The sequence below is a fragment of the Phocoena sinus genome, chromosome 2 (assembly GCF_008692025.1).
Source record: "Phocoena sinus isolate mPhoSin1 chromosome 2, mPhoSin1.pri, whole genome shotgun sequence".
NCBI classification, from domain to species: Eukaryota; Metazoa; Chordata; class Mammalia; order Artiodactyla; family Phocoenidae; genus Phocoena; species Phocoena sinus.
In genome coordinates this window covers 164,967,589-164,987,458 of record NC_045764.1, presented here as the reverse complement: position 1 = coordinate 164,987,458, position 19,870 = coordinate 164,967,589, and the positions used below count along the sequence as shown (strand labels likewise).

General features: G+C 43.5%; 1 protein-coding gene across 8 annotated transcripts in view; it reads left to right on the top strand.

The window, feature by feature from the left end:
• Positions 1-19,870, top strand: part of TTC7B (tetratricopeptide repeat domain 7B) — a 240,460-nt gene that overhangs the window by 151,186 nt on the left and 69,404 nt on the right. For all 8 annotated transcript variants that reach the window (XM_032621506.1, XM_032621507.1, XM_032621510.1 and 5 more), the window contains one exon: positions 2,442-2,602. In XM_032621506.1, the coding sequence (XP_032477397.1) occupies positions 2,442-2,602 (161 nt within the window). The remainder of the gene's footprint in view (positions 1-2,441; positions 2,603-19,870) is intronic.

Sequence of the window (19,870 nt, the reverse complement as noted above, 5' to 3'; positions counted from 1 at the left end):
CCAGGGACTCTCCTCAGAGGCCGCTGCCTCCTCGCAGCGAAGACCCTGGTGTTTGGAGCATCAGCTGTGAAGACACAAGGCAGGCAGGCTCTGCTTTGGGAGATTAAATCCGCAAGTCTGGAGGGCCCCACCTGGGGTCGGATGGCAACAGGGGATGCAGCACATGGTGTAGACCCTGACCGAGGAGTCCCCAGACAGCCTTTGTCCCTTGCTAACAGAGCCCAGTGGTGAGCTGCATGGTGGGGATTTAGTCACTGGTGAGGCCTGGTCGTCATAAGGGTATCAGTGATTGACAGGAAGATGCCAGCGAGTGTAGACAAAAGAGACCAGTTCCTTTCAAATATGTAGAAGATATGAACAATTAAACACAGTGGCTCCTCGAAATAGGAGACTCGACGGTATTCTCCTTGCTGGAGGGGCAAGCTTTTTTGGTCTTCATCTTCCCAGCGGTAGCTTCCAGAAGCTGCCTTTGCCATTCTCATACCCTCCCGTTCCCTCCCAGCTGTTCAGGAGACTCCGGCCCCATGTCTGCCTGCCCACCACGTGCAAGACACTGGTGGTAACCCCAGCACAATCCTAAGTGCTGACTAGAGGGTGAATCGAAGGTCAGTTCCCCACACATGCCATTCCCCTGGCAGGCCTGGGCTGTCCGCATGTATCTGACTTCCCGGAGGCCAGGGAATGGTGCCAAGAAGTGGCTCCCCTTGGCGACCTGGGGACCAAGGAAACCAAGAGAGCTCGTCTGTCAAGGTCCTCTCACCTGGCATGGTGTGGCTCACAGCTGGTCTGATCACAAGCTGCTGCGGAGACAGCTGTGGGCTGGTGACCGACCGTCCGGTCTCTCTCCTCCTCCAGGAGCTCCGCTCGCCTCCTCCTTGAAGCCCCCTTCCCATAGCAGCCTGCTCCCCTGCTTCCTCTTGCCCAGCTCTCTTGTTCAGTATCTTTCTCACTAGACCTTAGGTTCCCTGAGGGCAGGAACCCACATCTGTCATCATTGCTTTGCTCTGGTAGCGGGGACACTGCCTGACACATGGTGAGGCCCTCACTAATACTCATTGAATGAAGGAACCAGCTTCGAATTCCTTCAAGTCAGCCTAGCCCTTAAGGACCTCACTTTGCACCCTGTATCAGTTTTTTCCTGATTACACTAGTTATCCCTAAAAACGGATATCATGAGTGTACCGCGCCTTTTGACCCTCCCAGAATACCAGCGCTGTTTACACAGCAGCCTGTCCGCCTGGGGAGGGGAGCAGTAGATGGAGCCTTCTGGGTTCACTTCGTGAAGTGACGTGTAGGGCCGGATGATCTCTTCCTACTGTGATAGCTGTGATTCTACGGCTCAAAACAGAAAGCCTCTGTAACCAGCATTTTTAACTTAGATGCATCAAAAATGGTATTTCGGAGAGGAAAACGAATAGATTTGGTAAAGACAGAAGTCACGGTTTCCTACTAAGGAGTGAGGTTACTGAGGGTTTGGGAAGAAGCAGGAGAGCTGAGAAGAGGTCCAGCCAGGGCCCGGAGTTGGAGGGGAGACAGAAAGGAGTCCCTGGGGTGACCGTGTAAGAATGCTTCAGTCTTGAGCCTGTTTTGAAATCCAGCTTCAGGTTCTAATTCTCCCTAGGTACTGTTAAACCTGCACAGAATCTCGGGTGTTCAGATACCCATTATGTATGCATTTTATCCACCCTTGTGCTTGGGTGATTTTGAAGAAAGTCTTGAAGAGCTGTTGGATTTTGAAGGTTAAGGTTGTATCTGGTCCTACTTAAATTTGGATACACCTGCTCTGTATGTGGCATTGCAGTTTGTTTCTTGGGTGGAGTTCCTTTGGATTGTAGTTTAGAAAGGTGTGGGGTTGGTTAGCTTGTTTGCATAGTTCCTTGATGTCTAACGGAGATGCAGGACAAAGGGACTTGAAAAGAATCACAGGTGTCTGATCCTTTGGAAAGCTCTGTTTAAGGTTCTGAAACTTATCAAGCAGTTTAATTTCAGTACTACTTAAAAAATCAGAACAGTTCAGCTAAGTCAGTTTCATTCCAATAAAAACTGCTGGGAATTTGTTATGTGTCTCCATTTAGAGTGAAATTATCTTGGGCATAATCGAAAGTAAATCAGTTTTGTGGAAAAAGAGACAAATTATTTAGGGAGAAGTAAACGATTTGGTATTGGCAGTTATACTGAGAAACAGAGTCTCTTGTATCACTTCATTAGTCATACTGTTGCTTGAAGGGGGCCTCTGTTTTCGTGTTTGTGGTTAATATCCTGGGGCTGCCATGAAGATGGCTTAAAATCTGAGTGTGGCACATGGTGAAACAGCTCCTTATATTTACAGAGAATCAGATACTGAAATGGTGGCTCTATGTGTGTGTGTGTGTGTGTGTGTGTGTGTGTGTGTGTGTGTGTGTGTGTGTTTAAAAATTCTTTCTGGTTTTGTTTTAAACCAGATACCAGAGGCTCTGGGGTATGTCCGCCAAGCTCTTCAACTTCAAGGCGATGATGCCAACTCCCTGCACCTCCTTGCCCTCCTGTTGTCAGCACAAAAGCATTACCATGATGCTCTGAATATCATTGACATGGCCCTGAGTGAATATCCAGAAAATTTTATGTAAGTGATACTGGACTTGTTTTTCCTTATACAGAAGGTATTGAATTTACTTCTTCTCCCAATCTATCTAAGTCCTTCATGCACTTCCTGGTGGTAAATAGTACAGAATCCCCTTTACTCTTGGTTTTTCATGATATTTAGAAACAAACATAGTCTTCAGGTCAACCTGAGTTGAAATACTTTATCCATTCTTTCCCAATGTGTACCTTTGAGACATACAAGATGATTTTAAATGCATTGTGGATGAACATTTTTGTTTTAATAGTTATGCATTTTTAAATGTATATTAGAGAAAATACAGCTGCCTATCAAAGTGTGATTTCATAGAAATTATTGCTCAGAGGGAGACTAAGAATTTTTTAGTGAGTTGTTTTAAAGTGAATTTAAAGGGAAATATTAATATACATGGATATGGCAAAAGCTATGTTGAACAAACTCCAATGACTGAAATTTGGGAAACATTGCTTTGTAGCTTGTTTGTCCCACATTACATAAAGGACTCCCATTACTTCCAGGTGATTACTGTATTTTAGGCAACTTTGATCTGGTTACCTGACCTGTCTGTGTCTTAGGTTTATTCTCTAGGAAATGGAATTCCTTAAATCAGTCAGCAGTACTTGTTCGTAACCTAAGAATTGTCATTACACACTGCCATGTGCTGGAATTGTCTGCTTCTTCACCTCTTCCCTCTGAATCCCTGAATCCAGGCCTGTTGATTAGGCTTTGTTGAGAAGGACATTGTCTTTTGGGCTACTCATTTTATCCTCACTGGAGTAGCTTAGTAACCGGTACACAGTGGCCAGAAACAGTAAACAGTCCTGCAGGCTGGCAGGTTCTCATGGTCTAAGTGGCAGGGTCAGCAGTGGGCGGGGGCGGCCTGGGGCAGGGGGAGAAGGGAAGGCAGGCTCTCTCCAATTCCAGAAATAATGCAAGTTTTAAGCGGGCCCGCCTTGGCTTTATTTCTCTGCCTCGTCACCTCACTGTGGTTTTAATCAGTGCGTTTCAGCAAACTCCCCTCGGAAAATTGGTTCACACATTTCCATTTATAAACATTTCTTTGTCTTCAAGTGAAAAGGGCATTTCTCCCCCCCCCTCGAGAAAATTCTCATTATAATCCAGGAAACCCCTGACTAGAGATCTCTCCGGTAGCTTCAGCTATTTATGCAAAGTGAATTGAAGAGCTTTGTCACTTGCTCACGGGGTACATCTCAAAATGCACATGGAGCACATTTCTGGATGTTATCCAAAGTTGGTTAGCCCGTGGAACCGTCAAGTGGTTAAAGCACTTTCAAAAATACTTGGCCCTTTAGCCCTCAGTAGAGTAGAGCCTGATGCAACTGAATTCAGTTTCTCTCATCAATACTCTTATAAAGTGGCTGCCCCTGCCTCCCAAGCCCAGCACCTTCATTGGATGTTTGTTAGATGTTAGACTCCAGCATGTGGCCATGCTGCGTAGACAGCCTGGGGTGTCATCTGAGAGGAGAGGAGGCTTATTAAACTAACAGCCACACTGCACGGTAAGCAGTAAACAGTGGTGGTTAATATGGTAATGCCTCCAAGTGACAGCAGCTGACAGCCTTTTCAAGTAGTAGAAGTAAGGAACAGCAGTAGAGGTATTTGAGGAATGCGGGCCTGTTATTTTAATGTAAGCTCAAAAAAGCAAAGCATATGGCAGCAGGGCTGAGAGCCTCTGATGACTTGCTTGCTTTTTAAATATTTGTATTTCTTCCTTTGTGATGGGAAACTTCTTCCTCCCAAGAATACTTTATTAAAAGTTGGGGCCAGATATAGTCAGTGGATCCCATGGTTCCTTCCCAACCTGGCTAAAACATTTCAACACCAACCTAAATGAGATTACGTGGGCACCTGTCCCAACTGCCATGTAGCATTATCCGTATGTTTGTGACAAGCTCGTCTCCAGAGAGCTGCAGACTTTCGGAAGCCTGGGATGTCCTCGTGTCTCTCGTGTCCCAGCAGCCATAACCTACCACAGACTGAGTATGTAGTGGATGTTCCCTCCGCCCCTTCCCTCTGCTAGGGTCAGGCCTGTCCGACTGTTGAACCAGGAAGTGATTTCACTAGCCTCTTAGCCTGATGCAGAGAATCACAGAGCTTTTTGGTCTCCGTTAAACGTATCCAAGATACTTAGCCACCATCTTTTATCACTTCATGGTGACAGTAAGGACAGGTAACCCTGGAGAGACCGGGGGCTGCCCCAGGGGCAGTGAGCTGTCCTGGTCAGTGCACTGAAGGCATTCATACATGGTGATCACTCAGTAATTGAGAGGCATTCATATTAATGGTATTACTACTGATACAGTGTCTTCAAATGTAATATCTTAGAATCCTTTAAAATGATTAAATATTGAGTAGAAGCAAAAGACTATTTATTAAATCTATTCAAAATAATAATACAACTAACCTATGTGTACCCACTTCTTAACTTAAGAAAAAGAACATTAATGTTGCCTGTGAATTTCCTGTGCACTCCCGCTGTCCTCTTCCCTGACCTCTCCCTGCACGGGTTAACCACCATCCTGAATTCTAAAAAAATTTTTAATGATCTCCTTACACCACTCGCTTTCATTGCTTAACATTGTGTTTCTGAGGGTCATCCTTCTTGCATACAACAGCAATTTATTCGTTTATACTGACAAATAGTACTTTATTGTATAAATATACCAAGATTTCTTTTTCTAGCTTACCGTAAGCGGATATGTGGGTTGTTTTCAGTTTTCAGCTGTTACGCGAACGATGCTGCTGTAAATATCCTTGCACAGTCCTCCTGGTGCCCATGTGCAAGCATTTCGTCAGGTAGACACCTAGGAGTGGAATTGTTGAGTCATAGGATGCGTGTGTCTTCAGTTTTACCAAATAATTCCAAACTGTTTTCCATAGCGGTTGTGTCCGTTTACATCTCCAGCAGCAGTGCCCACGGGCCCATGCAACTCCAGACACCAACACTTGGTGCCCTCAGACTTGTTGGTTGCTGATTAATGGTATTACACTGTGAGTTTAAGTTGCATGTCCTCATTATTAATGAGGTTGAACACCTTTTTCATGTGTTTATTGGTCATTTAGCTTTTCTCTTTTATGAGGCACATATAGAAGTCTTTCTTCTTTTCTAATCTGGTTGTCCATTTCATACTAATTTGTAAGATTTCTTTATGTTATGATTAAAAATGCTTTTGTTGGTTATATGCGTTGTAAAAAGCTTCTCCCAATCTGTGTCTTGTCTTTCCTTTCTCTTAATGATATCTTTTGATGAACAGAAGTTCTTAATTTTAAAGTATAGTTGAATGTATCAATCATATCCATGGGTAGTACTTCTCTGTCTAGTTTAAGAGACCTTTCCTAAGTTATCTTCTCAAGCTCTCTCATGTTATCTTTCATCCTTGAGGCTAGGAGTCCGTCTGGAATTGACTGTTTTATGTATGTGAGGTGTAAGGGATCCAGGGTAATTTTTTCCCATGTGGATACCCAATTGTCCAGCCACATGTATTGAAAAGATTCCTTTTGCGGTTTCTCCCCAGGGCCACTTTTGTCTTAAACCAAACGTCCATCTGTGTGAGGAGTTGTCTGTGAGCTTTCCACTTGGTTCCATGGGTTCAGGGTGCCCACCTCTGTGTGATTGCCTCTCTATCGTCATTCTTTTGTTTGTTTGTTTTGGTTTTGGGTTTTTTTGCGGTATGCGGGCCTCTCACTGTTGTGGCCTCTCCCGTTGCGGAGCACAGGCTCCGGACACGCAGGCTCTGTGGCCATGGCTCACGGGCCCAGCCACTCCGCGGCATGTGGGATCTTCCCGGACCGGGGCACGAACCCGCGTCCCCTGCATCGGCAGGCGGACTCTCAACCACTGTGCCACCAGGGAAGCCCCTCTATCGTCATTCTTACAACTTTATTATACATGAGGTCAGTCCACCCCTGTAACTTGCTCCTCAGGGATATCCTGGCTGCCCTCAGGCCTTTGAGCCTCCATATAAATTTTCAAATTGGTTTTTTCACGTTCCACCGAAAAAATCTGTTGAGATTTTGATTGGAATTACATTTAATCTAATAGCTTAGTTTGGGGAAAATTAGATATCTCTAATTATTTAGGGCTTTAGAAAATACTTTTTAAATGAAGCTTTATAATTTTCTTTATAAAGGTTTTGTGGATGTTTACTAGGTTTATTCCTAGTTACCTGAAAAAAATTCCATGCTTTTCTATTTAAACCTCTATTAAGAGTTTAGGGAAATTTCCTTCTTCCAAGAAGGCTTGCTAAGAGTTTCTTTTTTTTCATCATGAATTGATATTGAATTTTATCAAATGTTTTTTCAGTATTTATTGAGATGATTATATGATTTTACTCCTTTAATCTGTGAATGTTATATTAATTGATCTTTTTAAATGTTAAATTAACCTTGCATTCTTGGAAAAGCCCAACATGATCATGATCTATTAGTTTTTTAATGGATTCAGTTTACTAGTTTTTTTAAAGAACATTTACATTTATGTTCATGTGTGAACTAGCTTGTAATTTTCCTTTCTCATTATATCCTTGTCAGGTTTTGGCATCAAGGTTAGGCCGGCCTCATAAAATGAGTTAGAGTAGCTCTTTTTTGTGTGTTTTGGAATCTTGTGTAAGATGTGAATTATTTGTTCCTAGAATAATAAGTTTGGGTAGAATTTGCCTATAAAACCATCTGGGACTGGTCTTTTTTTCCATGGAAGGACTTCTGATGCTTTTTAAAAATGATTATAGTATATTCAGGTTTTTCTACTTCTTATTTTATTAAGCTATGTTGATATACTATATATATTTAAGAATTTGCCCATTTAATCTAAGTTCTAAATTTTATTGCCATAGAGTAGTTTATAATGTTTTTAAATTATTTATTGTCATACAGCATCTGTGGTTAGGTCTTTTCATTCCTCATGCTGTTTAATGTGCCTTTTTTTTTTCTTGAACAGTCTTGCCAGAAAACTGTCTGAAACATTGATCTTTTCAAAGAACCTTTAGTTTTTTTTATCATCTCAACCGTATATTTACTTTCTCTTTTATGGATTTCTGTCCTTATTTCTATTATTTCTTTTCTCCTATTTTCTTAGAGTTTGTTCTGTTTTGTTTTAGTTGGTTTTCCTTCTTAATTTTTTAAGTTGGATGTTTAGTTCTTTAGTATTGTGCCTTTCTTATTTTCTGACATAAGCATTTAAGATAAAATATTCCGCTATGTACTCCTTTAACTATAAACCACAAGTTTCAATATGTGAAATTTTTGTTATTGTTTCATTCTAAATATTTTTAAATTTCCATTATTATTTTTTGATGAATTAGTTATTTAGAAACTGTATTTTGTAATTTAAAAATATATGGGTTTTTTTTAACTTGTCTTTTGTCAATGGGCTTTTAACTTCATTGAACTGTGTTCAGAGACTATAATCAATATAAGTTTGAAATTTGTTGAGACTTGTTTTATGGCCCAGCATGTGGTCACTACTTATAAATATTTCATGTGTGCTTAAAAAGAATGTTTCCTGCATTTGGGGGTAATTTTTTGTATATTTTATTACGTTGAGCTATCAACTGTGCTTTTCAGATCTTTTTTTTCTTATTGATTTTTTTTTTCTACTTAATCTATCAGTTTTTGAGCAGAGGTATATTGAAACTACCTCTGATTGGTAGATTGTCCTGTTTTACCACATAGTTAAAGCAATTTTATTTTCTTCTTTTTTTTTTTTTTTTTTTTTTTTGTGGTACACAGGCCTCTCTTAAAATGCACCTTTTAAAAGCTGTGCTATTAGGTGTATTTAAATTTAGAATTGCTACGTCTTCCTAGTAAATTCAACCTTTTATCAATATGTAAGTAGTTGCATAATTCATTTTGCCTGAAAGTCTATTTTGTATGATGGACACATACCTGCACACACAAATAGCCACGTATATGTGTACATATACATGTATACACACATACTGTGTGTGTGTGTGTGTGTGTGCTTGGAATATCTTTTTCCATTCTTTGAACTTTTTATATTCTTATATTTTACATGCACTCTTGTATTCATTAAATATAGCTGTTTTGTTTTTTTTTTTTAACTCAGGCTGACTGTCTATCTGGAACATTTAGTTCATTTCCGTTTATTGTAAATAGTGACATATTTGTATTAGTGTCTCCCACTTCATTTGTGTTTTCTGTTTGTCCTGCTCTTTTTTCATATCTTATCCTCTCCTTTCCTACCTTCTTTTAAATAATTATGTTTTTATTACATATTTTTCCTTTACTAATTTGTAAGAGAAACGTTCTATTTTGGTTGTTGTTGTTTAGTGATTACCCTAGAAATTTTAGTGAGGGTCTGTTGTTGGCAAACTTTCTCAACCTGTGTCTAAAATTGTATTTGGCCTTTCTCTCAAAAGAGATTTTCAAACTAGATCTATGATTCTAAGCTCACATTTCCTCACAGCACAGTGATCTTGCTCCTTTTGTCGTTGTTGAGAAGTCAACCGTTGGTTTAATTTTAGTTCATTTTAATGTCATCTGCCTTTTCTCTCTGGCTGCTTTCATTGCCATTCTTGCTGATGCTTGGCATTTTCACTGTGATACAGCTAAGAGTAGGTCCTGCTGGGGACTTTTAAAAACTGTGGATTGGTCTTGTTTGTATTGTTTATCATTTCTAGAAAATTCTCAGCCATCATTTCTTCCAGCATGTCTTCTCCTATAGCTGGCATATCATTGGATCTTGCTTTTGTTGTTTAGTCTGATAAGTTCTGCCTTTTGTGTCAAGTGTTTGGTCCATTCACATTTAATATAATTAATGACGGTTGAATGTACGTCTGCCATTTCTGTATGTATCTTGTCTCTATTGTTCCTCTAATACTGCCTTTTTCTTCTGTTGAAAACTTGTTTTTTTTAACCCTTTAACTATTAAATGCCTAAACAAAAGGATGAAAAATTAGTATTTGCTGGTTATGTATTAAATGTCTCTAACACACTGTAAGTTTTTTCCAAAATAAAATTTAACAAAGTACACATTTTTATATTGAACAGTGTTCACAGATTCTGATAGATTCGCTTTCTCTTGTACTTGGTATAAGAGCCTCAATCATTCTTCTTTTAAAATAGAGCTTTGCAAAAATTTCCTAATTGATTACTGTATTTTACTTAGTAATTTTCCTCACTGGCCCAAGAATGTAGAAGTAGACGCCAGGTGATGTCGGGAACAATTGTTTCTCCTAAAGACAGTGTGGTGGCCAGGGCTTGGTCAGGCCCTCACAGACTTCGTGTTTCTGCCACGGGATTATTCATTTTTAGATAAAATACCGCAATGAGAACTGACAGTTTGTTACTTTTGTCCCTGGAAAATATACCAGATAGTATCATGCCAATGGTGGCACATTTGAGAACTTTAGTATAACTGAGATATTTTATTCTAATTTCAGCAAGCCTTCCAATGGCTGCTAAGGGCAGCCACACCAGGGTGTAGTTTCTTGCCCTGAGACAAATTGTGGTTTTACAACTTTCCTAATTACAGATTTTTAGTTGAATTGAACTTTACTCTTTCCTACTTAAGTAAAACACATACAGGCACTTATTCTCCGGCTCTCAGAGAGGTCATCAAATCAACAACACACTTAAGAAACCATCAAATGTTACCTCAAAGCACAAAAAGTAAATTTTGAAACCTCTCAAAGATAAAAATACAAGTGGGATCATTATGGTGTTTTCTGATACATGACTTTGATATATCAGATATTGAAACAAATCCTCAAGCCACCAGATTGGAAAACAATCTCTTCTTCTGTATGTGATCTTCTATTTTCGTACCCGTGGAAACAGATTTTTTCAGACAATCGTGCTGCTTTTTACATCAACAGGAACTAACTGTATGGAAAGAAATGAACATATATAACGTTCATTCATTCATTCATCCATTTGTTCACTCATTTAGCAATAATACCGCTAGCATTTATGCACTGCTCTGTGACAGGCAACTCCTATCAGCACTTCACATATTTTAAACTAATTTAATCATCATGAGACCATCAAAGGTTGGTAGTATTATCATCCCCGTTTTACAGATAAGGAAACTAAGGCATAGGGAGGTTTTAGTGATTTGTCTAGTTGGTGTACCTAGTAAGTAGCAGAGTCATGCTTGAACCCAGGCAGCCTGGCCTTGGCCCTCTGTGCTCTGTGCCTTCGAAGCATTGCATTCTTCCCACATTCCAGTTGCCATGTGAGGTGCTGGGCATGCCGCCATGGACAAGAGAGAGGTAAAGTTATGCCCTCTTCAAGCTAACAATCCAGATGAACAGGATTTTTATCCTACACCCTCTCTTAATCTCTTCAGTAAACCAGAAAGATTGATGAGGACCATTCTTTTCTTGAGTGGAGTATATATACCTGTTTAAAAAAAACATTACTTGGCAAGTAAGATTGTACCTTTTTCTCAGTCTGTCTCACTTAACACACATAGTCTCAGAGAAACTCAGTTTAAGTTGAAATACCATATTGAGTAATGTTTTGATGTAGTGATTACTGAGAGGCCAGGTGTTATGGACTATTTTTATGTCTGAGCTGAGTGATGGAGTCATGAACATGCCTATTAAATTTGCATTTGATAGAAAGTTAGAACTCAAGAAAAAGAGGCTGTTCATCTTATTAAACTAGAAAAATGATTCACTGGAAACCTGAAGGATGTCTGGGAGGGATGAGTGCAAGGTAAACCAACCCAGGGATGCCTGTTCCTCGGATACAGGCTGGGGAGGGGGATCCTTGGGCAAAGGAGAGTGGGTGACAGCCTAAACGACACCACAGACCAAAGTGGAGTGGATTCAGTGGTGCAGTAGCTTATTTAAAATCAACTTTCCACAACAACAACAGCAAAAGGACTTGAATAAAAAGTGGACAAAGGACTTAAATAGATGTTTCTACAAAGTAGATATTCAGATGGCCAGTAAGCACATGAAAATATTCTTAGCATCACCAATCATTAGGGAAATGCAAATCAAAACCACAATGAGATACATTAGGATGACTACTATTTAAAAAAAAAACAAACAACAACAACAAAAAAAACAGATACTAACAGGTGCTGGAGAGGATGTGGCGAAGCTGGAACCCTTGTGCTCTGCTGGTGGGAATGTATAATGGTGCAGCTGCTTTGGAAAATAGCGTGGCCATTCCTCAAAAAAATAAAAATAGATTACTATATGATCCAGCAATTCCACTTCTGGGTAAATACTCAATAGAATTGAAGGAAGGAATTCGGACAGATGTTGTACACTCATGTTCATAATAGCAGTATTCATAATATCCAAAAGGTAGAAATCACCCAAGTGTCCATGGATGGATGAATGGATAAGGCAAAATCTGGTCCATACATAAAACAGAATGTTATTCAGCTTCCAAAAAAGAAGGAAATTGGGAAAAAAAAGAAAAAAAAAGAAAGAAAGAAGGAAATTCTGACATGCTGCAACACAGACGAACCTTGAGGATGTTATGCTAGAGAAAACAAGCCATCCACAAAAGGACAAATACTGTATGATTGCTCTTAGATGAGGTTTGCAGAGTAGTCAAAATCATAGAGACAAAGTAGAGTACTTAGTGGATACAGGGTTCCAGTTCTGCACGCCTGTCTCCCTGTCGTCCTGGGAAGAGAGCTTGTCTGAAGGCCTGGCTGCTGGGAGAAGCCAGGCCAGGACGGCCACCCCAGAGCCAGCCATCCCCGATGGTGGCATGCAGAAGGTTTATTTATTTCAGTGCTCTCATTTACAATGTCTCAAGTTCTCCTAGATATGTCGTCCCACCATTCAAAGTATGGAGTATCATCTTCAGAATTCATGCGGGGTGTTTCCTGGAGATCTCTGGATCCCCAGCCCCTAACCCAGAGCTTAGCTCGCTGCAAACGTTACTACGCGTTGGTACACTGACGACCTGCTGAGCAGCCTAGAGGCCTTAGTTCATAGCTGAGCGTGTTTACCTGTGTTTCGTCTAGTGTCTGTTTCCGCTTTCACTCTGCCGAGTTCCGCTAAATGATAAAATGATGATGTCTGCTTGTTTCAGGGCTCACATACCGCTCCTGCTAGGTACCCAGCCAACTGTGAGAAAACCTCCAATAGTACAAGTCCAGTTGAATGCCAGTTCATTTGTAGTGGTCTTTGCATTTTAAGTTAATGGCAAACAAAACAAAAACACTGAGAGCTAAGGAGAGCAAGATAAAGAATCTTCAAATTTATCTCCTAAGCATTCTTGTGGGATCCTGAGCTGAAAACAGCTGGTGGGAATGCATCACCCACCTTGCAGACGGTCAGACTTGCTCTGCTTTAAACATCCTCCAGTTGAGGGTGAGAGAGCCCGCTTTCTGCCAAGTGTGTACCAACCTCATGCTGTGCTACGTGAGAACACAGAGAAGGTAAAGAGAGAACGTGGTTAAAACAGGCCAGGATTCGTGGGAGCAGGTTCTGCGCAAGGACCCATGGCTCCATTCGGCCTGTGATCCCAGCGGGACGCCTGATCCACCTCTGGTCCCACGGAGCTGGCCAGCTTCGCAGCACCCCGCTGCTCTCTTCCTTTCTGGCGCCCTTCTTGACTTTGGTGGAGGCTGCCATTTCTAAATTACAGGACTTCATGGCTCCCTTAGAGTCTGTGTCTCATCGGGTTGAGCCCTCTTCCTTCTAGGTCTAGGTGATTGTAGGATCCCCACTCTTTGGCATCTGCCTTTATCCCTGAAAAGGGCCCCCAGTGCATCTTTTTCTTCTTGAGCTCCCATCCTCAGACGTGGGAATGTGGGGAGGTCCAGGCCGTGGCAGCCGAGTCAGAAAATAAATCCTGCAGAGACGGCTTTTGGGGAGCGGCCTGCCAGTAGATCTGCTCTTGGTTCGCACCCCTCACGATTTTAGAGACGACCAATGGCTTTGTGGTTCAGACAGAATGGATTATTTTTTTTAGAGCTGGGATAGTTCAATGGAGAACTTTTTTCAGATGTTTCCTGTTTACACATTTGTATAGCAGGGGGCTCACCGGGCCCAAGGCACTTGCTCACCGAATCGGCTCACCAGAGCTGGGGGCAGGTTCTCGGCTGCCTGCTGCCCTGCACGCCGCCAGCCCCTGGTTCCACCCGGTCAGACCGTGCTCAGGAAAACCATCCCGGACTGCTGCTTTGTGGATAGCACTGAATGATAAGGGCTCCCTTCATGAAATGTCACGCTCAGGCATGGGAGGAGGACTCCCAAGTCTGGGCAGTGTGAATCCACACATGTTCTCAGGTCAGCCTGTCTTGGTCGTTTCCGGCTTAGGTGCTGGTTCCAGGACGCTAATCGGAGTTGAGATTAATAGCTGAAGTGGGAGTGAAAAATGAGCCAAAACTGGGGTTTCTTGGGGTGATTTATTTCAGCTAAATATGTCAGTTGTTTGTTTGTCTAAAAAATATCGTGAGGAGATGGGGGAGTATTCCAGATTGTTGACACTTTGACTGAAATGAGAAGGCAGAGTGTAACTGATACGGGATCGTGGCAGGAGTCCCTGCGGGTCATGAGGAGGAGGCGGGATCAGGCTACCGAGAAGCGACGGCAGGACCGTCCCCAGCACTGTCACTCCGAGCAGCCTCCCAGGCCAGGATGAGGGGCTGCTAAGTCCTGCAGAGCGAGGTATCTGAGCCTGATGCTTCCTTTTGCTGAACAAGCAGTGGTGTCGATGTTCCAGGAAACCAGCAGATCTGGGAGCTCTGAGCTGGGCTCAGGCTCACGGCGACCGGGAGCCGTGCTGATGTCCCCCCCCCAGACCTGCCAGCACCCTGTGTGGCAATCTCCTTCCACTGGCAAGCAGAGCCCTGAAAGTGGTCAGATTTCAAGAACTTCCTCAGCAGTAAAAACTCCCAGACAGAAGTTTACCAATGAGCCACCTGTGCCAGTCGCTCGGCAGGGCTTCGTTCTGGAGAAGATGCACTCATAGCAAGGGCCAGCCCTCCAAACCCCTCCTTTGGTGGTCCTGTTAGCAAAGCCAGCAGGAGTCAGCGTGCACTTGGGGGTTTTGTAAAGGAACCAGGCACTCAGATTTGATCCCTTTAAAACTTGTAGACGAAGGGTTTCTGTCTGGCAGCCTGTGAGCAGACATCTCTTAGAATTCCAGGAGGTCAATGCACATTTCAAAGATGTCTGGATTTAATTATCTTCAGGCTAGGCAGGCATGACTCCAAACACTCCCTGAGATCCTGAGCTCACCTCCTGTTTACTTGCTTGGTTCTGGAAGATGTTTGAGTTTTCCAGCCCTGTAGAGGACGCCCCTAAAGGCAGTGGTGATTATCCAGTGCTTTGCAGGACTCAGGACGTGCCCTTTATGTGGGCGAAAACGTGAATGGTGCGCCTGGCTTGGTACGCTGCCCCTCACCGGAGATGCTCGGCAAGGACCTGGACAGGATTTAGCACATCCACCAGGAAGCCACCCAGAAGAATCTCTCCAGATGGAAAGGAAGGTTCAAGACCACAGGTGGGGGTAGCCTTCATTTGTGAGCTTAATGTAGGTGGTTGATGAGAATTGCCACTGAATTTAAGAATAAAATACCCTCAAAATCCTTATTGGAATGAAATAAACACAGGTAGAATTGCCTAAGTGTAGGGACTATGGGAACTCTTTTCCTTGGATGTCTTTTTTAAAAAAACTCAGACCATTTGAAGGCTAAGATGGAGAGTTATGAAGTAGAGTGGTGCTTTTTGAACTTAAGTTTGCGCAAATCACCTAGGACTCTTGTTACATGAAGATTCTGAGCCATTGGGTCTCGAGTGGTGTGTACTTTCTGCATTTCTCACATGCTCCCAGGGGATGCAGAGGCTGCTTGTCCCAACCACGCTCTTGAGCAGTAAAGCATTATAGGACCTCTCAAGGCCTTTTCCAGGGTTGGGTTCATTGGAAAAATCTATATTTTTTCTAATGAGTCGATGAACAGCACATCAGTACAGCAGTTAGGTAGGTGAGCCAGATGAGCAAAGAAATTGTGTATTTCCCGTGTAATAGTTGAGTAGACAGATCATTCATTCAGGTGACATTTACTGAACAACCACCATTAGTGAGACCCCCCCAAGCAGTGTTTGATATCTAATGGGAGCAGTCACATGACTGGTTCCATACCCACCCCTCCATCCCTTCCAGCTGTCGTCAGAGGGTCCTCAGGGGGCTGGAGGCCTCAGCCCTGGGGCCTGCGCAGCTGCAACCCCTCCATCATGGGCTCGCCTGGTGGTGACTGGACCTGTGGAGCTGCGTCAGGCCAGGCAGCTCGCAGGCCAGTCGTGGCATTGATCTCCAGTGACAGTGACTCAGCCCCGGATCAGAGGCTGCTTTTTGCAGAGAACACCACCTCCTGGGATTGGGCTGCCTTGGAAACCCGGCCAGGAGAGCAAGGGCTCCAAGACCAGCAGGACATGAGAAATGCTGGTAACGAGGAACTGAGATGGATTTCCCTCACGAAAGCCACATTGAAACCTGAAAGCGGCCCCTCGTCCCCCTCTGAGCGGTGGGTTAGAGGTGTTTGGAACATCCTCTCCGTGACCGGCTGCCGCTCAGTCCTGTCTGACTTTGTTCCCAGCTGACTCATCTGGCTTCAGATTTCCACCGCCCCTGCTCATCACCACGTGCTTGGGGCGCATCTCTTTCAATTTCTCTCACCATCTGATCTGTGGCTGCCAAGCCATTTTCTCAATTTAAAATTTCATTTCATCATACCTACCTCCTCCCCACCCCTGCCTGATGCACTGTCACTTCTACCTGGTAACAGAGTGGTGACACTTCCCTTCAGGTGTTTGGCAGCCCGCCCCACTCCAGCTCTCAGGTCCGGCTCCCGGGAAGTGAGAGATGTGGGAGGTATCCAAGTCCCCTGTGGCCACTGCCCCACGTGGGCAAATACCACATGCGTTTTCTGCACAGCTGTTTTGCATCCCAGCCTACATTCAGCAGATAAACAAAGACAGGTCCCTGGCATGCTGAGCCCAAGAGCACACAAGCACAGATCAGCACAAAATACCAAACGTTCAAGGTTCCCGTGATGTTCTTTCTGAATCAGTTGCCTTGAATACAGCATTTATGGATCTGCTAATTAGTGAGGGGTTTTGTTTATTAACATGCGTGTTTCCTCCTTGATGGACTTAATGAGCGCATTGTTTATACTGCCAAATAAGATTGGAGGGAATTATTACTTTAGAATTTCTCTAAACTTTCCTAATTTATTTTCATGGACAGTTCTTCATCAGAAAGCTTAGTGAGGAGTATTAGATTTCAGAATTTAGCAATATCAACCCTTTTAGATTCTTCTCAGGCCCCAGCCTTACATCCCAGACTCCATTCCTTGAGTGCACGGGACACTCCTGCCATTGTCAAGATGGTCCATCTGCCTGCCTGGAAGGCCCTTCCCCAGGACCCCTCCCACCCTGACTGTGAAAGTCCTACTTCTCGGCTGTCTTTCATGACCCCCCCAGGCAGACCCTGTCTCCTTCCTTTTGTGCTGCCAGAGAACCTTGTCCATATGTCTGTTTGTGTTCATCACATATGTGTATGTAACACTAGACTGTGAGCTTTGGTAGGGAAAGATACCATGTCTTATTCCCCTTTGTGGCCTAAAGGGCATAATAGGCATTTTTTTAATGATTGACAAAAGGATGAACAAATTCAAGTTCGTTTTCAGGCAACACTGACATGTAGGTAGTCAGCTGTACAAATTATGGGGTGAGTAAACAGATTACAAAAAATATTTCATACAGATGAGATGAGGAAGGAGCTAGATGCTGCCTGAGGGGGGCAGGGGGTGAGTCATAGGAGATGTCAGGCGGTGGGACTTGAACAGGTAGAGTTGGTTGGGGGGCTCTGGGGAGGGGACTTCTAGGCAGGCGGAGGGAGCACGGTGAGCACAGGCAGGAAGACGGGAGGGCACATGGCAAAAGCTCAAGGAGTCCTGTTGGGTCTGTGTCTCATGGGGGTGGGGCCCGGGGTGAAGCTAAACCAGAGAGATGTGCTAGAGGGGGAGCCTAGTGCTTGGGGGCGGTTTCCAGGGAGTGAGGAAAGTCTTCCCGGGGATGAGGATTAGACATTAAACCTGGCCCTGGTACATTCTCCAGGGTGCTCAGTGAAAAGTCACCAGGCCACATGGCCCCAGAGCTTCACCAGAGGCCTGTATCTTCTTTCTAAGCTCTACACTAAGCCAGACAGTTATTTCAAGAGTTACCTTGGGATTCTCAAAAAATTCCAAAAATGGCGTAAAGTATTGTTTCTGTTAGTTTGAATGAAAAGTAAAGCCCTGATTAACTGCATCCTTCAAGTGTCTAGAATTTTATACGTGCCTGACTTTTGAGTGAAAGAGGCAAGTCACAAAAAGCACAGGCAAATGTGATCAATTTTTTTTTAATGTGATCACTTTTTAAAGAACCATGTATGATGTATATCCTAGGAACAATACCCCAGGAGCCCAAACTCCACTTTTCCTGCAGCCCTACCCAGATTTCAGGGCCTTAATCTGTCCCTAAGCCAGAAATCCTGCCTAATATTCGTGGCAAGTCTTTCCTGCTCACTGGACTGTAACTTCTCTGAGGTCAAGAGACTGTATTTTATGCCACTTTTACTCCACACAGTATCTAACACAGATCTTTGCACATTTTAGGGTTTTAAATATTTAACAATGGATTAGAACATGCTACATATCTTCATTAGTGTCGATAGTGTGGCCAGAACATTTCAAGTCATTCTCCTCTGTTTCTCGTTTGGCTGTTTGGAGTCAAATGGGTTTGGGTTTACATTTCTATTCTAACAGCGACTGGTGACGTGAACTCGGGCAGATTCCTTAGCTGTCAGCCTGACTTGGAGGGTTGTTGTAGAGATCACTGATTACGTGTTTACAGCGTCTGACAGCTGCTGCCGTTCCTGCTATTATTTCACCGGTCTTGAAAGCAGAAGCCTCCTGGCTTATAGCTTATTCTTCCACAGTTGAGAGCTCTTGTATTTTCTGGAATTGCATTTCCATTTGGGAGTTTTAGTTCCTATTACTTAAGGCTGGCTTCAGTGGTTGGGAGTTGGGGAGGCTCTTTGACCTGAATCTCCAAAGATGAGTAGAGGCTTAAAAAGCAGAAGCGGACGGAAAAGGCATTCCAGGCAGAAGGAACAGCATGTGCAAAGACCCAGGGGCACGAAGGAGAGTGACATGCGGAGGAAGTTGATCGTGGCTAGAATAGGGGATGTACCCGGCGGGCGGAGGGCAGACAGAGGCTAAGCATGTGGGCAGGAGCCAGATCGTAAAAGGCACTGCACGTGATGCTAGATTTGGACTACCAGGAACATTGTTAGATTGGTATTTTAGCGAGGTTCTATACTTCGTTAATATCCTGTAAGTATTCAATGAGTCTCTGGGTAAAATTCTTTTTAATTAGATTAATGGACTTTGAGCCAGGTACAGGGAAGAGGAATAGACCATTTTCCCAGCATGTGATGCCTTACTATACTTAAGAGGAACATCTCACTTAATTTGTGGTGGGCCCTGGGTGATGTGGCCGGCAAATGATCTCAGCCCGGCCATCCCTTTGCCCTCTCTATCAGGTTGACAGTTCCACAGATTGAAATGCAGTCAGTGCTGGTTGGTCCCAGGTTCTTTGCCTCCGGGTTTCCTCAGTAGATGGAATCTACAATATCTTTGGACATCAAACACAGCACATTAACGCTTATCTTCACGTCTGTGCTAGTGTAACGTGCACCCAGCCAGATGCTTTCGAACCATCTTGAAATGTGTGAGCAGGGCTCGGCAAACATGTTCACAAGTTCCTTGTTCTGTTTTCGGCATTGTTCTCTGCCTATAAACCAGCCAAGGTCTGGGGAATGGCGAGAAGGAGCAGAGTCTCTGAGGCCTCCAATCTCCTGCTTCTCCTTTGCACGCAAGAACATGTCGGAGCCAAAGGCTCCTGGAACTGTCTGCCCATCGCGCTGGGCACATCCGACAGTGGCAGAGAGGCTTTGCTTTCTCTCCCCAGCCTGTGCTCTCAGCTCCTCTTCTCCGTCAGCCTCTCCTTCACACTGCCTCTCTTGCTTCACTTCCAAGTACCTTTTCCATCATTTGGGCTCAGCAATTCTACTATTGTTCTTCCTGTCTGGTTCTCTGAAATCCAGCCCACACCTTTCAACTCCATATCCTGAGTCAAGTGTTTGAAAGCTGTTATTTCATGTTAATTAGGAGTTCTTTTTCCAGCCGAGAAGCCTTGCACAGAACTGTTCCCCCAAGCTGTGACTTAGAGACGAGCTCTGGTGTTTTGTACTTTGGTACGGTTA